The 15,474-nt window shown below is 52.1% G+C and overlaps 1 protein-coding gene across 3 annotated transcripts in view; it reads left to right on the top strand.

Moving 5' to 3' along the window:
- The first annotated feature begins 1,093 nt into the window (after positions 1-1,093).
- Hdac5 (histone deacetylase 5) overlaps positions 1,094-15,474 on the top strand; it is a 42,708-nt gene continuing 28,327 nt past the window's right edge. For 2 of the 3 annotated variants that reach the window (XM_042672225.1, XM_042672217.1), the window contains exons 1-2: positions 1,094-1,261; positions 6,938-7,150. In XM_042672225.1, the coding sequence (XP_042528159.1) occupies positions 7,129-7,150 (22 nt within the window). In that variant the 5' untranslated portion in view covers positions 1,094-1,261; positions 6,938-7,128. The remainder of the gene's footprint in view (positions 1,262-6,937; positions 7,151-15,474) is intronic. The other variant, XM_042672234.1, reaches the window with a different exon arrangement.

Raw genomic sequence — 15,474 nt, 5'->3', positions numbered from 1 at the left:
TCATGAATGCTAGGCAAGCACTAAGCCACATTCCAGCCTGACTTGATTATTTTTAAACTACATTTCATATTATGATAAACAATCTCCTAGCTGGGCACCGGTGGCTCACACCTGTAATCCTAGCTACTCAGGAGGCTGAGATCTGAGGATTAGGGTTCAAAGCCAGCCCGGGCAGGAAAGTCTGTGAGACTCTTATCTCCAATAAACCACTCAAAAAAACAGGAAGTAGCACTGTGGCTCAAGTGGTAGAGCACTGGCTTTGAGCTGAAGAGTGCAGTGACAGCGCCAGGCCCAGAGTTCAAGACCCATAACCAACAAAAACAAAAACAAACAAAAAAAAACCCAATCTATGCTCATTTTGGAACCCAAAAATATTTATTTCCTTATAAGAAATTTTTGTTAGTGGAATTGCAAGGTTTGGCAAACTGTTCAGGTTAATCACACATACTCCTGTTGTGTCTCAAGGGATGGTATAGTGAGGAAGGCTGGCACCACAGGGACCAGCAGTCTTTCAGGTTCTCACCCTGCCCTTATCTGAAGGCCCTGGTCTGTCACCACCATATCTTGGCTTTCTCCAGGCTTTTCTTTCTTCATTGGCATGGATGTAAAGTACCAGATCGGGAATGACAAGTCAAATAATCTAACCAAGGAATGTATTTCTAGCTTCATCCAACAGAGGCTTGTGGTCTGCAGCCCCTAAGACTCTACTCTAGTCCCCACCCCCATCTCTCCCTGGAGGGCGTGTTAGGAAGCAGCTTAGGCAGGCAAAGATTGCACCATCCAGGGTTTGAAAAAGAAGTCGAGGAACCGCTGAGAACAAAGTCGTAATTCCCAAAGGTCAAAGCCCCAGAAGCCAGTTCCCAATCCCCTTAGCTCTCCTTCCACTAGGAAGCCCGGGACTCCAATCCCTTCCCTTCGAGACCCTCTTCAGCCTAACCTTTTTCAGGACTCTGGCCCTTTAAGAAGCTGTCACGGTGGAGCTTCTAGCCCCGCCCAGCGAGGGGAGGGCCAACAGGGAGGGGAGGGTTTCGCAGTGGTTGAAGTTGGGAGAGGAGGGGGGGGGGGTGTTGGGTCTATTTTTAGCTCGGGCCCGGGTCACGTGACGGGAGTGACGTCTCCGAATGTTGTTGTTGGTGGCGGCGGCGAGCGGAGCCGGAGGAGCCGCCGCAAAGATGGAGGAGCCGTGGAGGAGGCGCTGCCGCTGCTGCCGCCGCCGCTGCTGCCGCCGCCGCCCGCGAAGCCGGAGCTCGAGCCGCAGCGGGTGAGCGCGTCGTACCCGCCAGGACCCCACCTTCTCGGGAGTGGTCCCCGGGACTCCAGGCGGCGCCCCCTTCTCCCGCCGTCGCTGCCCGCGGGCTCCCCGCGCTCGCGCCGCCGCGCTCCGCGCCCCCCTTGCCTTCCTCCCCGCGTTCGTGTGGTGCCAGCCGGCAGCGCCCCCCCCGCCCCGCCCCGGGAGCGTCGCCAGCCCGGGAGCCCGGCCTCAGGCTAGCTGCGCGCGCCCCTCCCCAGCCCTCCCTCCCGTGCAGGGCGCCTTCTCTGCAGGTAAGGGAGGGGCGGTCTTCCCGCGCCCCCCGATCGCCCGGGGACCGGCCGGGGATGTCTGATTTGTCTCCTTCCCAGCAGCGCGTGTGGCGTTGCAGAACGGTTTCAGCCCAGCCCCCGGATTTTGGGTAGATTTCCTCCCCCTGCTTCGCTGGACACCCTTTTTCTTGGTACTCGGAGGTGAAGGGCGCTGCCCACCCACAGCGCTTCTCCCCATCGCCGAGAACGCATCTTTGGTGTTATGCCCTTGACTTCTGTGCAGGAGAAGGGAAACTGGGGGGTGGGGGGGTGTCCCACCTTACTTCTCTCTACTATTATTCTCACCCCCTTGCCTGGGAGGTGTTACTGCGTTTGTTCCAGCCCTCTTGTGTCTGACACCCGGGAGCTAGGGAGAGAGCTGGAAGATAAATTGGAGCTTCGCTCTCCTTGTCGGGGTGGATGCCCCTCTCTACCCATTTTTCATCCTCTGTCTCAAGGAGGTAGGGACTCTGGTTGACTGTGCCTGGTTAACTTGGGGCGGGGGGAGTCAGCTCCTCTACCCCACCCTTCCCTGGGGCCCTGGGGAAGACGAGAACTGGCTGGATGATATGTAATTAATCTGGGAGTGTGTGGAGGGGGTGGGGGAGTGAGGGGAAATGGGAGTGCTTCTTTTGGGAGAGGAGGTGACCATCTGATATTCCTGTCTTTGGTCTTCTGAGATGAGTTGTGTCCCTAAAGAGGAAGGGTAGCAGCTGCAGTTTCTTTAGAAAAGGGGGGTTGTGAAAGGGACCCACCACTGTGACAGTGACCACTATGCTTTTGGGACATGAAATTAGTTTTGGAGCCTGTGGTGGTGGTGGGGGGGGGAGTTGTGGTTAGGTTCAGCCTCCTTTGGGAGGGGAGGTCGGAGCCAGATCATAGAAACAAAAGGAGGCAGGAGATGGTAGGGTCTTAGCCAGAGGACCTTTGGCTAGGTTCCCTGAAGGACTGATTCTGGGGCAAGGTCCTACCTTGGATCTCCTCTTAGGTTTTGAAGGTGTTGGCAGAGAGAATCCTGTCTCCCCAGGCCCCAGGCACTGGGACCCTTGAGCCAACGCTGCTTGTTGAGATATTGGGCTGGGCTGGGGATGTGGGTGAGCCATCTTGGGGGCTGCCTGCTTCTCTATTCCAGACTTCCCTCCTTCCTTTCCCTCCCTCAACACAAAGCTTGAGGGAAGATCTTGGTTTGTCTCCTTTGCCTTTTCTTAAATACTCTTTTTCCTCCTTCCACTTGAACTTTGATCTGTACTAAGTCTTGATGAGGCAGGTGGTGGTGGTGGTGGGGGGGGGGTGTCTCTGAGTTAGAAGCTCCCAGTATCTCCACTCTGTCCTGAGATTGTGTATATCTTAGTGGTCAGAGAGACAGATCCCAGGTGCAGGTTACCTGGGAGCAGGGGAAGGGGGAAGTGTGCTATGGGCCAGCTTTCTCTGTCCCTGTGTAGCTTTCTACTTTGGCTGGATATTGTAATTTGGAGTGGGGGACAACAATATCCCATGCTCCACCCACCTCAAGTAGATGCAGAAACAAAGGTTTGCTTTCCGTTTCCTAGGGGTGGCATCTTAACTGTGTGCTTACAAATGGGGCCTGGAAATGAGGAGGGGGTCATTTGTGTTTCTGCACAGTGGGGGAGGGGGATCAGCCACCAGAGCTGGGGGTAGTGCAGTCAGTGCTGAAGTACCAGCTGCTCTTTAATAATTAATTCTTCCTACTCACATCCCTTTGAGGAGGGTTGTCTGGAACATGGCATCAGGCTCAGCCAGCCTGCTAGAGGACGCACTTCTGTTGGTGGTGGTTGCAGGGGGGGGCGGTGAGGGAGAGACAGCGAGTGGGGGCCGTTCTTGGCATTTTTGGAGCACTGTCTTTTGCTCATGAATGAAAACCTGATGCAGCCAGTGAGGGGGCCTGTTGTAGCTGACTTCGGCTAATTAAACTTTCTCTGCCTTTCTTCTTCCCCCCACCCCACCTCAGCCCAGCCCTTTCTTGAATGGGAACCCTGTCTGGTAGTGCTGGGGAGTGGGTATCATTCTGTCTGAGGTTTTAGGGCAAATAGACCCCTTCCTCTGCCCTCTGCCTCCGCCTCTTCCCCTCCTCCCCTCCCCCCATTTTTTTTCTAGAAATAGAAGCCTCCTCCATCTGGCTTGTGCAGATGCCTGGAGCTGCGTCTGAGCAGACAAACAGAAATGGGCCGATTGCAAAAATGAATTTGTCAGCCCAGTACCTTTTTTCCTCTCTTGTTGTCTTCCTCCTTTCCCTAGTTTGGGGCCTGGACATGTAATGCAGCACCCTGCATGGCTCTTATCCTCCTGGTCTTCTATTGGCTCAGTTTGGCAGAGAAGCAATAGAAGCTCTCAGAGGCTGGAGAAAGTGGTCTTCTGTGGCCATGATCAAGAGGGGTCAAGAAAGAAGAGGAGCACTTGGTACCTTTGGATGGGATTGTCTGGGTTTGGCGCTTTCTCTTGCAGTCACTGGGGCAAGCAAAGCTGATATCAGACTTAACAGGACTGCTTAACCCTGCTACCTATGACCTGGGGAGTGGCCCTGGCCTAGGAGCTCAGGACTTGGGCCCAACTTTTGCAGGTCCAAAGCTGTTGTGTTGAGAGGGGGTGGTGTGGAGGTACTAGAGTCCAGGTTCTGGAGAGGCCTTCCAAGGCCAGCTTGACACCTGGAATTTAGGGGGAATTGTTTGAGGAACAAGATCCCTGTAGGGCAGCATTGAGAACTTGTGGCTTTTGGGACTTTACATTGCTTTAGCCTGCCTCACTGGTCTGGCCTTTCCACCCTGGAAGTTTTAATTGCTCATAAGTTGGGTAGGAGGGTCTCCCTGAGGTTTCTGTCCTACCTCCTACCACTTAGCAAAGCCTTTAGGATATGATTCTGCCAGTTCCTGCATTCTTCCTGTGCTGTCTTGGCTGGAGGTGGAAGGTGGGTTTGCCTCCTGCAGGGAAGTAGAAGAAAGTTGGCCCACCAAGGTGAGAGAAACAGGGCCCTGAATGTCTGCCTACTTTGAGGTCTTGAAAGCTGGGCTGCTCACTGGTTTGGTCCCGGAGCCACACAGCTCCTGGTCTGCAGTTCAGGTTTTGAACATCAGGCTGCCTGTACTCTTTCCCCTTCGGGCCCCACCCCAGACAAGAATCTGCTCCTGTCATGATCAGGGACAGGCTATGAACGTGGCTTTGTTTCAAGCCCTAGACTGTGGCTTGTTCATTTGGGAGACATTTATGTATATATGTATGTATGTATTTATGTATTTATTTCTGCTGGTCCTGGGGCTTGAACTCTAGGCCTGAGTGCTGTCCCTGAGCTGCTTTTGCTCAAGGCTAGCACTCTTACTGCTTTAGCCACAACTCCAGTTCTGGATTTTTCTGTGATTAATTGGAGATGAGAGACTCACAGACTTCCCTGCCTGGGTTGGCTTTGAAATGTGATCCTCAGATCTCAGCCTCTTGAGTAGCTAGGATTACATGAGTGAGCCACTGGCACCTGGCTATTTATTTTATTTTTTGAGACACAGTCTCACTATATAGCTCAGAATGGCCTTAAACTCAAAATCTTAGATCCAGGTAGAATCTCTGCTGGTCAGTAGAGGCCCAATGGCACTGCTGGGTCTTACATAGATGAGTCTTGAGCTCACTATGAGTTGAAAGAGCTGCTCCCTTCCTTTTCTCCCCTGTGAGTGAGAATCAGCCCCTTTAAGACCCAGAGAGAAACTAGAAATGGAAGGGGGATAGGGGCTGAGTGGAACTAAGTTTTTGTTCCATTGCCATCTGACCCTTCTGAGTGCCCCCCTGTGAAGATGCCTCTTAGTAAAGAGATGGGCTGGACTACCCAAGCTGCTGTCAGTCGTGGGAATTTCTGAACCTATGTTCCCCAGCCCACAGAAAAGGGTGTGAGCAGGACTGGGCGCCAGCCCTGGTGTGGGCACTGACTGAGCTACCTGCCCACACGGGCCCTGCCAGAGCACTAACAGCCCCACCTGCTGCATTCCTGAAGTTGGCCCCAGCCCTGCTTAACCTCCTTTGTCCTTATCCCACACCTGTGCCTGTTGGAGCAACCTGGTCCCTTCAGTCCTGACCCCTCATTCTCAATGTGCCTTCCTATAGCTACAGAGTCCAAACCTCGTGGGTGAGAGCAGAGGCCAGCAGGCCCAGGACCTCTGGGTCTTTTTTGTGCATGTTGTAGGCATGTTCTTGTGTCTCTGATAGCCGACTTGTGGGCTTCTGGGCACCACATGAACCCTACCCCTGAGAATCCTTGATGAGAATTGAAGGCTTACTGAGAATTAATCCTGCCAGGAGGTGGGGCTCTCTGGGAGGCAGAGCTGATTGCCTGCTGGAGGCTTGGGGAGCAGTAAGGTTGGGCTTAAACATCCAGCAGCTCTGGGCATCCTCTGATCACTTCCTGTTACTCACTTCCATTGGATATTGGCGGGCCTGCCTTCATTTCGAAGTGTATGAATGAGATCATGGATGGTGGGTGCTTAGGGGAATGCCTAGGTGGGAGCATGCCTAGTGTGTGAGGCTTAAGGACCGATTCTGGGGCTGGGGCTTGGGCTGGGGCTGGAGGGAACTTGGTGGGGACAGCTTAGCAAAGGGCCTTGGTGGTCCTTTAATACATCCTCCATTACTATATTGTCCTTGCCTTTGGACAAATTTTTAAAAGGTGTCCCTTGTTCTGGTAGACTCAGCATGTGTCAAGATGTGGCTTAGCAGGCAGAACACAAGCTGTACATAAATCCCTGGGCTTGCAACCCCTTTCCCCCAGGCTGGAGTACTAGATCTAGGATGGATGTCTCAGACTTTCTTAATTCCTGGAAACACATTCTTGTGCCTTGTCCTGTTGTTAACTTGGAGGATGAGGACGGAATGGGGATGGAGACAGAAGCACACCTGCATTTCCAGAGGTGGATGATGAAAGCTCAGGAGGCCTGGACACGATGACTGCTCCCCGGGGGTCCCACTTTAGATTATATTAGAGCTGGGTTCCTGTCTCTCCTTAAACTTCTGCCATGGTCTCCAGATCATCCTTGTGTTTCCCATTGCTGTGTGGAGTGGCTAGAAGCAGCCCACCCGCATCCTGGTTCCACATTAGGCACTCTGGGAGTCCATAAGTTCTCTTCACCTGCCAGTGGGCACCGATGCTGCAAAGGAGTTGGCTTGACTGTGTACTCTAGCCATTTCCTATCCTTGGGGCACTTGGAGCTTCACCAGTTTGGAAGAGAAGAGAGTAAGGTCTGGTGGTCTAGTTCCACTACTTCCCTTTGTGCCCTGGGGCAGATGTCCCTTCCCAGGTGTCCCCGGGGGTAAACTGACTGCTCTAAGGTTCCCTTTGGTAGATTTCTGAGTTGGGGGCCTCTAACCCTGCTCCATCTCTCCCCAGGGTTGCTGTTCTGAGTGCCTGACTGCCTCGCCCTGAAGGATGGCCTTGGATGGGTATTAGAGGCCCAGGGGCCCGGGCTCCTGTCCCGTTCGTCTGTCTGTTATCATCGTCTGTCTCTCTTGACATCATCGCAGCTTCACCCCCTCCTGTCCCAGCCCCCAGCGCCAGCTTCCTGCAGGCCCAGAGCCGGCATGAACTCTCCCAACGAGTCGGGTAAGAGCTGGGAGGATGGAAGAGCCCTCTGGGACAGCTTTGGATGAAATGGGCTATGTGGGTTTCCTGCCCAGGCTAGCTGACTGCCAGTGTTTGAGCTGTCAGGGAACCAGGGGGTTCAGGAGTGGAGGACATTGCAAGGAATGGATGGCGGCCAGCCATGAGGTTGACTGGGAATTGATGGCCTGGCAGGGCTTGGGTCTATCTCTGCTCCATGCCAGCCCTCAATTTAAGAGCCTTTGGTTCCTACTGCACCCTGCTCTATGGTTCAGACGATGCAGGCCTGAGGGGTATGTGTCCCAGAATCTCTGGACAGTTTAGGATGGTGTTAGTAACATCTCACTATAGCTCAGTACCTAGCTTCCTTCTTGTGATAGCTAGAATGTAAAATGTTTCTGCTGTGTTCCATACTGGGTTTTTTGTTTTTGGTTGTACTGAGGTTTGAACTTAGGGCCTTACATTTACTAGACAGGTGCTTTATCACTGAGCTACGCTTCTAGCCTTTTTTGTTGGTTGCAGGGCTTGAACTCTGGTCCTGAGTGCTGTCCCTCAGCTCTTCAGCTCAAGGCTAATGCTCTACCACTTGAGGCATAGCGCCACTTCTGGTTTTCTGGTGGCTTATTGAAGATAAGAATCTTGTGGACTTTCCTGCCCAGGCTGGCTTTGAATCATGATCCTCAGATCTCAGCCTCCCTAGTAGCTAGGATTATAGGTATGAGCCACCAGCACCTGGCTTCTAGGCCTTTTTTGCTTTAGTTATTTTTAGAATAGGGTCCTTCATTTTGCCTGGGGCCAATTTTTGACAGTTACTTATCTACCTATATTTCTTGTATAGATATAGGTTGGATTATAGGTATGAACCACCATGCCCAGCTTGTTGGTTGAGATATGGTCTCCCAGTTTTTTTGCCCAGGCTGTGCTTGAACTACCATCCTTCTGATTTCTACCTCCCAAGTGGAGGCCTAGATTATAGGCATGTACCACCACACCCAACTTCATACCTTTTCTTGGTAGAGATTTTCAGAGCTCTGGGCCTTAATCTCTGCGCTTGAGCATGTGGTACTGAGGAAGAAGTAGGGGAATGTATGTACTCTGGGAAGTCCAGGTAGACTTACCTCTTCCTTTTGGGCATTGAACATGGGGATTCCTCATCTGAGGTCTTTTACTCTGAGATTTCCCATTCTCCTCTGCTAGGATGCTGCCTGGTAGTGCCAGAAATAGTCTAGGGTGGGACTCCAGGCTGCTTTATATATGGGTGGGAATGGATGTGTGCCCATGAGGATGTGTCCAACTAGCCTGAGCCAGACCCTCAGGACTTTCCCAGGAGGGTCACAGGTCAATGTGGTCAGGGTAATAACTGCCTTCTTTCCTTGGCTGTCTCCTGCCCAGTCTGAAAAGCTGAGTCCATCTTGTTCATTTTAACCCTCTGCAGCCCATCATCTCCCCACATATTTTCCTCTAGGAGTTTCTGGATGGACATTTTTCCTTCTTTTAGAGACAGGGAAATTGCAACCTGGGATGAAAACTCATCTTCTGAGTAGTCCAGAAGCAGCAACAGAGAGGAATCCAGACAGGCCAAACCTACTTTACTCACCATTGTCTGCTGGGTTTGTGGTTCCCCTCAGGTCCTACCTATGCTCTTGCTTTCATCTAGCCTGTAAGGGCTATGCCAGGTGCTGTCCCAAATGCTAACTTCCTGATTTATCCTCGTAGGCTAAGTTGGAAGGACAGGAGAGGCCTGGTGGATGTTCAACAATCCCTCTCCTGAGTCAGTCAGATACTGCTCCTCTAGTCAGTTATGATATGAGTGGTGCTAGCTGCTCCCTTCTTCTGAGCTATCACACTGCTCTTCCCAGGAGCCCTTTCCAGTCTTGCTTCGCATTGGGGCTAGGATTTGACCTTGGCCAGGGGCACAGGGACTGCTCATTATGTATCTGTTGGTGGCTTAGGAAGGATATTTGCTAGCTGTGGGGTTTGATTTCCACAGGGAAAAGTTGTAAAAAAATCTACTGAAGATTGATGATGCTATTGAGTTACCTTGCTAGGTGCTGGTGGTCCATTTTCTTTGTAGCAACTTTTTTTCTGTGTGCCAGATTTGAATTCAGGGCCTTTGCACTCACTCAGCTTGCTGGTAAGCTCTTGCTACCTGAGCTCTGCTTTCAGCCCTGCTTTATTTGTTGGTCATGGGGCTTGAACTCAGGGCCTGGAAGCCGTTCCTGGGCTCTTTCACTCAAGGTTAGTGCTTTATCACTTTGAGCCACAGCACTCCTTCTAGTTTTTCTGGTGGTTAATTGGAGATAAGAGGCCCATGGACTTTCCTGTCAATGCTGCTTTGAATGCTATCCTCAGATCTCAGCCTCCTGAGTAACTAGGGTTACAGGTGTGAGCCACTGACACCAGGCCCTGGGCAGGCTCTTATTTCCAAAATAACCAGCATAAAAGCAGGGCTGGAGCTGGGCACTGGTGGCTCACACCTATAATCCTAGCTACTTAGGAGGCTGAGATCTGAGGATCTCAGTTCAAAGCCAGACTGGGCAGGAAAGTCCGGGAGACTCTTATCTCCAGTTAAACACCAGAAAACTGGAAGGGGCATTGTGGCTCAAGTGTTAGAGAGCTTGCCTTGAGCTGAAGCCTTGAGCTGAAGCACCCAGGCCCAGAGTTCAAGCCCCATGACCACCACCACCACCAACAACAAAAGTGTCTGCCCAGGCTGGCCTCAAATCACTGTTCTCTGGACCTCAGCCTCCTGAATAGCTAGGATTACATGTGTAAGCCACCAGTGCTCAGCTTGCAGCCACTTCTGCCAGAGCCAGCAGGAGTGTGGTGGTATCTGAAGCTGTCCACTAGCTTGGGAGCTGCTGCCCAGCCTTGATAGGATGGTCTCCTGAACAGGCCTGTCATTGGCCTTGCCTCTGGGCTGGCTTTCCAGCTCCCCCCAGCAGGGGGAGATGCTGTCTTCCCTATATTTGGGAAGGAGGGAAGACATAAGGTAGAGACACAGGGGACCAAGGATCAGGGGCCTTGTATTAGGATTGTTGAGAGGCTTCAGAACTGGGGGTGCTGGGAGCCTGTGGTTTATGCCTGCAATCCTAGCTTCTCAGGAGGCTGAGATATGAGGATCTTGGTTCCCAGCCCTAAGTCTCTTATCTCCAATTAACCACCAAAAGCTGGAAGTAGAGTTGTGGCTCAAAGTGGTAGAACACTAGCCTTGAGCAAGAAAAAACTCAGTGATAGCACCCAAGCCCTGAGTTTAAGCCACAGGATTGGCAAAAAAAAAAAAAAAAAAAAGGCGGGGCGCCAGTGGCTCACGCCTATAATCTTACCTACTCAGGAGGCTGAGATCTGAGGATCATGGTTCAAAGACAGCCCAAGCAAGAAAGTCCATGGACTCTTATCTCCAATAAACCACTAGAAAACCGGAAGTGGCACTGTGGCTCAAGTGGTAGAATGCTTGCCTTGAGCTGAAGAGCTGAGGGACAGCGCCCAGGCCCAGAGTTCAAGCCCCACAGCCAAAAGAAAAAAAAATAATAATAAAGGAAGGGTGCCGGAGGCTTACTTCTGTAATCCTAGCTACTCAGGAGGCTGAGATCTGAGGATCATGGTTCAAAGCCAGCCCGGGCAGGAAAGTCTATGAGACCTTTATCTCCAATTAACCACCAGAAAACTGGAAGTGGCATTGTGGTTCAAGTGGTAGAATGCTTGCCTTCAGCTGAAGAGCTCAGGGACAGCACCTAGGCCCAGAGTTCAAACCCTGAGACACACAGACAGACACACACACACACACACACACACACACACACACACACACACACACACACACACACACACACACACACACACACACACACACACACACACACACACACACACACACACACACACACACACACACACACACACACACACACGACTGAGGTCTTGCTGAGGTTAGCCTGCTGCGGCTCTTCCCATAGAGCTTTACTGGGGTTGTGAGAGCAGTTCCAATTGTGGTGTTTGTTTCAGATGCCCTGTACTAAGGAGAGACACCCTGTACCTCAGCTCTTCCTCTTTCAGGGGTTCAATATCAGCTGTTCCTAGAATTCAAATTGGCATCTGGGCTGGGGCTGTATGTGCCCAGTATTCCCTGAAACCCTTCAATGTCTTGAGACCCCACAGAAGTAAAACTAACCATGAATTGTAGCCAGAACATGTGGGGTCTGCTTCTCTGTGGACACCTTGCAGAGATCCCCAAGTAGGAAATTTATAAAGTCATAGGGGCAGGGGCTGGGAAGGTGGCTCAGTGGTAGAGCGCTTGCCTTGCATGCCTGAGGCCCTGGGTTCCATTCCTCAGCACCACATAAGCAAAATGAAAAAAGCCGGAAGTGGCGCTGTAGCTCAAGTGGTAGAGCTCTAGCCTTGAGCTGAAGAGCCGAGGGACAGCGTGCAGGCCCAGAGTTTAGGCCCCACAACCGGACCCAAAATAAATAAATAAATAAAGTCATAGTCATAGGGGCAGACCGTAGAGGCTGATGATGAATGTAGTTAGTCCTCAGGGCCTAGGGGTGGGGGTGCGCGGGGGGGGGGGGGTAGCTTCTAAGCATCTTCTCACCTTTCCCTACATCCCCAAATACTCCTTTCACTAGGCCCCAGAGCAGCCGGGCTGCCTAACAGCAAGGAGTTTTCTGCTTTTCCTCTAGTTCCTCTTAATGCCTCTAAACATAGGAGCTTTTCAGTAGGTCCTTGCTGAGAAACACCAACTGTGGGAACAGGAAAGGGAAAGAGGTCCATTCCTGTTCTCCTAGGGAGCATGTTCCGGGTGAAGGGTGGCAGATGGAGACTGAGTGATTTGATTCTGGGCCCACTGTCTTGGGGAGTGGGCGCTCACCCACATACTTCTGGGCTGGGCAGCATGCCAGCACTTGACCTCATGTACTTCTGTGTTGAGACCATTCATGAGGCTGCTCACTCCCTTGATTAGGCTATTCCCTGAGCTCTGCTTCTCTTCAGGCCCAAGGAGGCTGGAGGAGGGACATTCTTTATTTTACTGGATCAGGCCTCGTCTGTCTGTTCTCTGTTGTGTTGGAGGATTGGTGGAATTTGTCTAGCCCAGGTTCAGTCTAGCCAGGCTGAAGGAGTTGCTTTGAACTTGGACCGCCTTGGTCATCTATACTTTGTTCTTTGCCTCTGCCTAGAGAAGAGGACAAGAGTACTGCCTGCCATATGTGCTTGTTTGGTGGGACTGAGAGGAGGCAGCCAGGTTCCTATCCCCTGTGTGGGAGGGAGGCACACTTCATGACAACACCTGTCTGCCCAGCACCTCCCAGAACCCTCCACACTTTCTCTCCTTCCCTTTCCCAGGAGGGAGGGTAGCTGCCCCCTCCCTTCTGGGTGATCAGGGAAACTGGGGCATTGGTATGGGGTGGAGCCAGGAACCTAGGCGTCCTGTCTCCTTGCCTCAGGCTCTGCCTTTGAGCTGCTGGGAAGGCAGGCAACCAGTCCAAGGAGAAGAAAGTGGGTCAGTGATGGCTTGGGCAAGGGTCTGAGGGGAACCCTGGCTCCCCTTCTTCACAGTGAGTCATGGCATACTGCTCATTGTAGATTGAGGTCTCTTTCCCCCTTCCTCAGCCTGCTCCCTTCTACAGGGATGGGATGTAAGAGGAGGCAGCCTCAACCCTGAGGGGAACTGGAAGAAGCCAAAACGGATTTACGTTTTTCTTGGAGTTGGTTTCAAATGAGAGGGCTCAGCCAATTCCGGCAATAGTTCTGGCACATGACAGCTTCCAGGCCATGCTGATGGGCTCAAACAAATAGCATGGATACCTGGAGGGAAGGTGTATAATATTTCCAGGACCTCTGGGCTGCTTGCATCTCCTAATCCAGGGTGTCTTGGTCAGCCCGCCCCCCCCTTTTTTTTTTGGGTCCGGTCGTGGGGCCTGAACTCTGGGCCTGGGCACTGTCCCTCAGCTCTTCAGCTCAAGGCTAGCGCTCTACCACTTGAGCCACAGCGCCACTTCTGGCCTTTTTCTTTTTGCTTATGTGGTGCTGAGGAATCGAACCCAGGGCCTCATGCATGCAAGGCAAGCACTCTACCACTGAGCCACCTTCCCAGCCCCCCCCCCCTTTTTATGTTGGCTGTGGGACTTGAACTCAGGGCCTCTGTGCTGTCCCTGAGCTTTTTCACTCAAGGCTAGCACTGTATCATTTTGAGCCACAGCACCATTTTTGGTTTTCTAGTAATTAATTGGAGATAAGAGTCTTGTGGCTGGCTTCAAATTTCAGATCTCAGCCTCCTGAGTAGCTAGGATTACAGGCATGAGCTACTGGCACCTGGCAAGCCCCTCCCCCTTTTGTTTTTGTGCTAGTAATGGGCTTAAACTCAGGGCCTGAGCTTTATCACTCAAGGCTGGTGTTCTACCACATAGATCCTACTCTATCAGCATTTGGACCCAGGAAATTAAGACTGGAAGAGCTCAAGGAACCAGCCGCGGGCGCTTCTCTCATCCAGCTTTAGGGAATTTGAAGGCCTTAATACATGTATAGCCTTAGTGGGAGGGGACCGAGTCACTGATTTGGGGAGAATGATGCTGGCTCTGGATATGGCTCATGCACTCCATTTTTAGTGGCTGCCTTGTAAGTGCTTGATGGGTAGGGACTGAAAAGAAAAGAGGGTAGCTACATCAGGAAAATTGAGGTTTGATATTAGGAAGACTTTGTACACCTCTGAATCTTAGAAGAAAAAAGACAGTTCCACCTCTTCCCTAGACCTCCCCTTTATTTCTCTGGAGAATTTTGTGTTTGCATGGCTAGTTGTCTGGCTGGGTTTGACTCCTCACTAATTGATGGAAGTCATGATGGTATTGGGAGTTCGTCCCAAGTCCCTAGCTCTGGCTACCTTTAGGTGCTATGTGTTGGATGTTAATATCTTTCCTAAGCATGGAGTCCTCTTTCCTTAGGCATGTGGTTGGTGAGGGGTCTAGGGGCTCCCTGCTTTTCTGTTTTAGCTAATGACTTCCTCTTCTCCAGAGAAGGGCTCTCTTACCATTCTCCTGTGCCTGAGGCAATCAGAGAGAGCCAGGACAGGGCTAGCCAGCCCTTCTGGTTGCTCCTGGCGTGGGTGGGTGGAGTCCTAGTCTGGGAGGGGCTGTTGATTGCCCCCCCACCTCGGCTTTCTGGGGAACTGCTACCTATCACCCCATTGATGGGGTCCTTGATTTTCCTGAGTAGCCAGGATGAGATTGAGGCAGTAGCTGGTAAACAAAAGTTCCTGCCCTGAGATAGGGGGTACCCACAGTTCCCCTGAGGTACTGTGCCCCTGAGGGAGCATTGCTTCATTGCCTTTCTTCTGGAATCATCCCTGGCTTAGAAGCTGTGCTTCCAGACCCTGTTTGTTTTCTGGGCACCACTTCCCCATACTCTCTCATATCATCTATATATCATCAGGCTAAGGCTTTGGAAAAACTGCTTCTGCGGTCTTCCCTGAGAAGGAGGCCCTGGCCATCCTTAGATGGCAAAAGCTAGCTGGGAAGATGGGCTCCAGGAGCCACAGCCACTGTGTCCTTGGTTGGCCAGCTTCTCCCAGGCTTTTGACAGGAGGTGAGGTCATCCAGTCCAGAGAGAGGACAGGTGTCCCTGGCTCCCTTCCTGGAGTGGGGGGCAAGAGGGGCTCCAAAATAGCAACTGTGACATCAGGAAGGGGGAGGGGGATACAGACCCAGGAATAACAGGGCTATTAAAAGGTCCCAGTCAGGTCAGGGGGCCAAGTGGGATCTCTGTACCAGTGGGAGGCATAACCTGAGGTAGAGGGACAGGCTAGCAGTGGTACACTGGCTTCAGGTCCCAGCAGGAACTCAGGAGCTGGGGCTGCTCCATCAGGCCTGGATGCTGACAGCCTCATGACTTCCTGGAGAGGTTCCAACCTTCAGTCTGTTCCTACTTGGGCAGTGGGGTCCTTGTACCTGTTAAGGGAAACCCTGCAGCAGTCTTGTATGTTTCCCTGCATGTGAAGGTAGTGAGGTAGTGAGACTTGAGCCTTAGACCTCTCAGCCCTACCATGTGAGCAGCTGTATGACCTAGGGCAAGTAACGTTAAGGTCTCCGTGCCTCAGTTTGTGCAGCTATACCCTTTCTCCCGAGGTCATCATGCAGAATGAATGAATATGGTACTATAATGCTCTTAGTACCACACCTGGCACACTGCCAAGGATGAACTGCTGTGCTGAGAATGAGCAGGTTCCACCCAGTCCCTTGCCTGGGTTGCGTGAGATCTGCCCAGGAAGTCTCCCTGCCCCCTGGAAAAAAGCTGAGCTGTCTCTGGTTGCCAACTCCAGAATGAGAGAGAGGGAGCTG

The sequence above is a fragment of the Dipodomys spectabilis genome, unplaced genomic scaffold, assembly GCF_019054845.1.
Source record: "Dipodomys spectabilis isolate Male_0828 unplaced genomic scaffold, ASM1905484v1 ptg000018l, whole genome shotgun sequence".
NCBI classification, from domain to species: domain Eukaryota; kingdom Metazoa; phylum Chordata; class Mammalia; order Rodentia; family Heteromyidae; genus Dipodomys; species Dipodomys spectabilis.
This window is presented reverse-complemented; position numbering and strand designations above follow the sequence as displayed.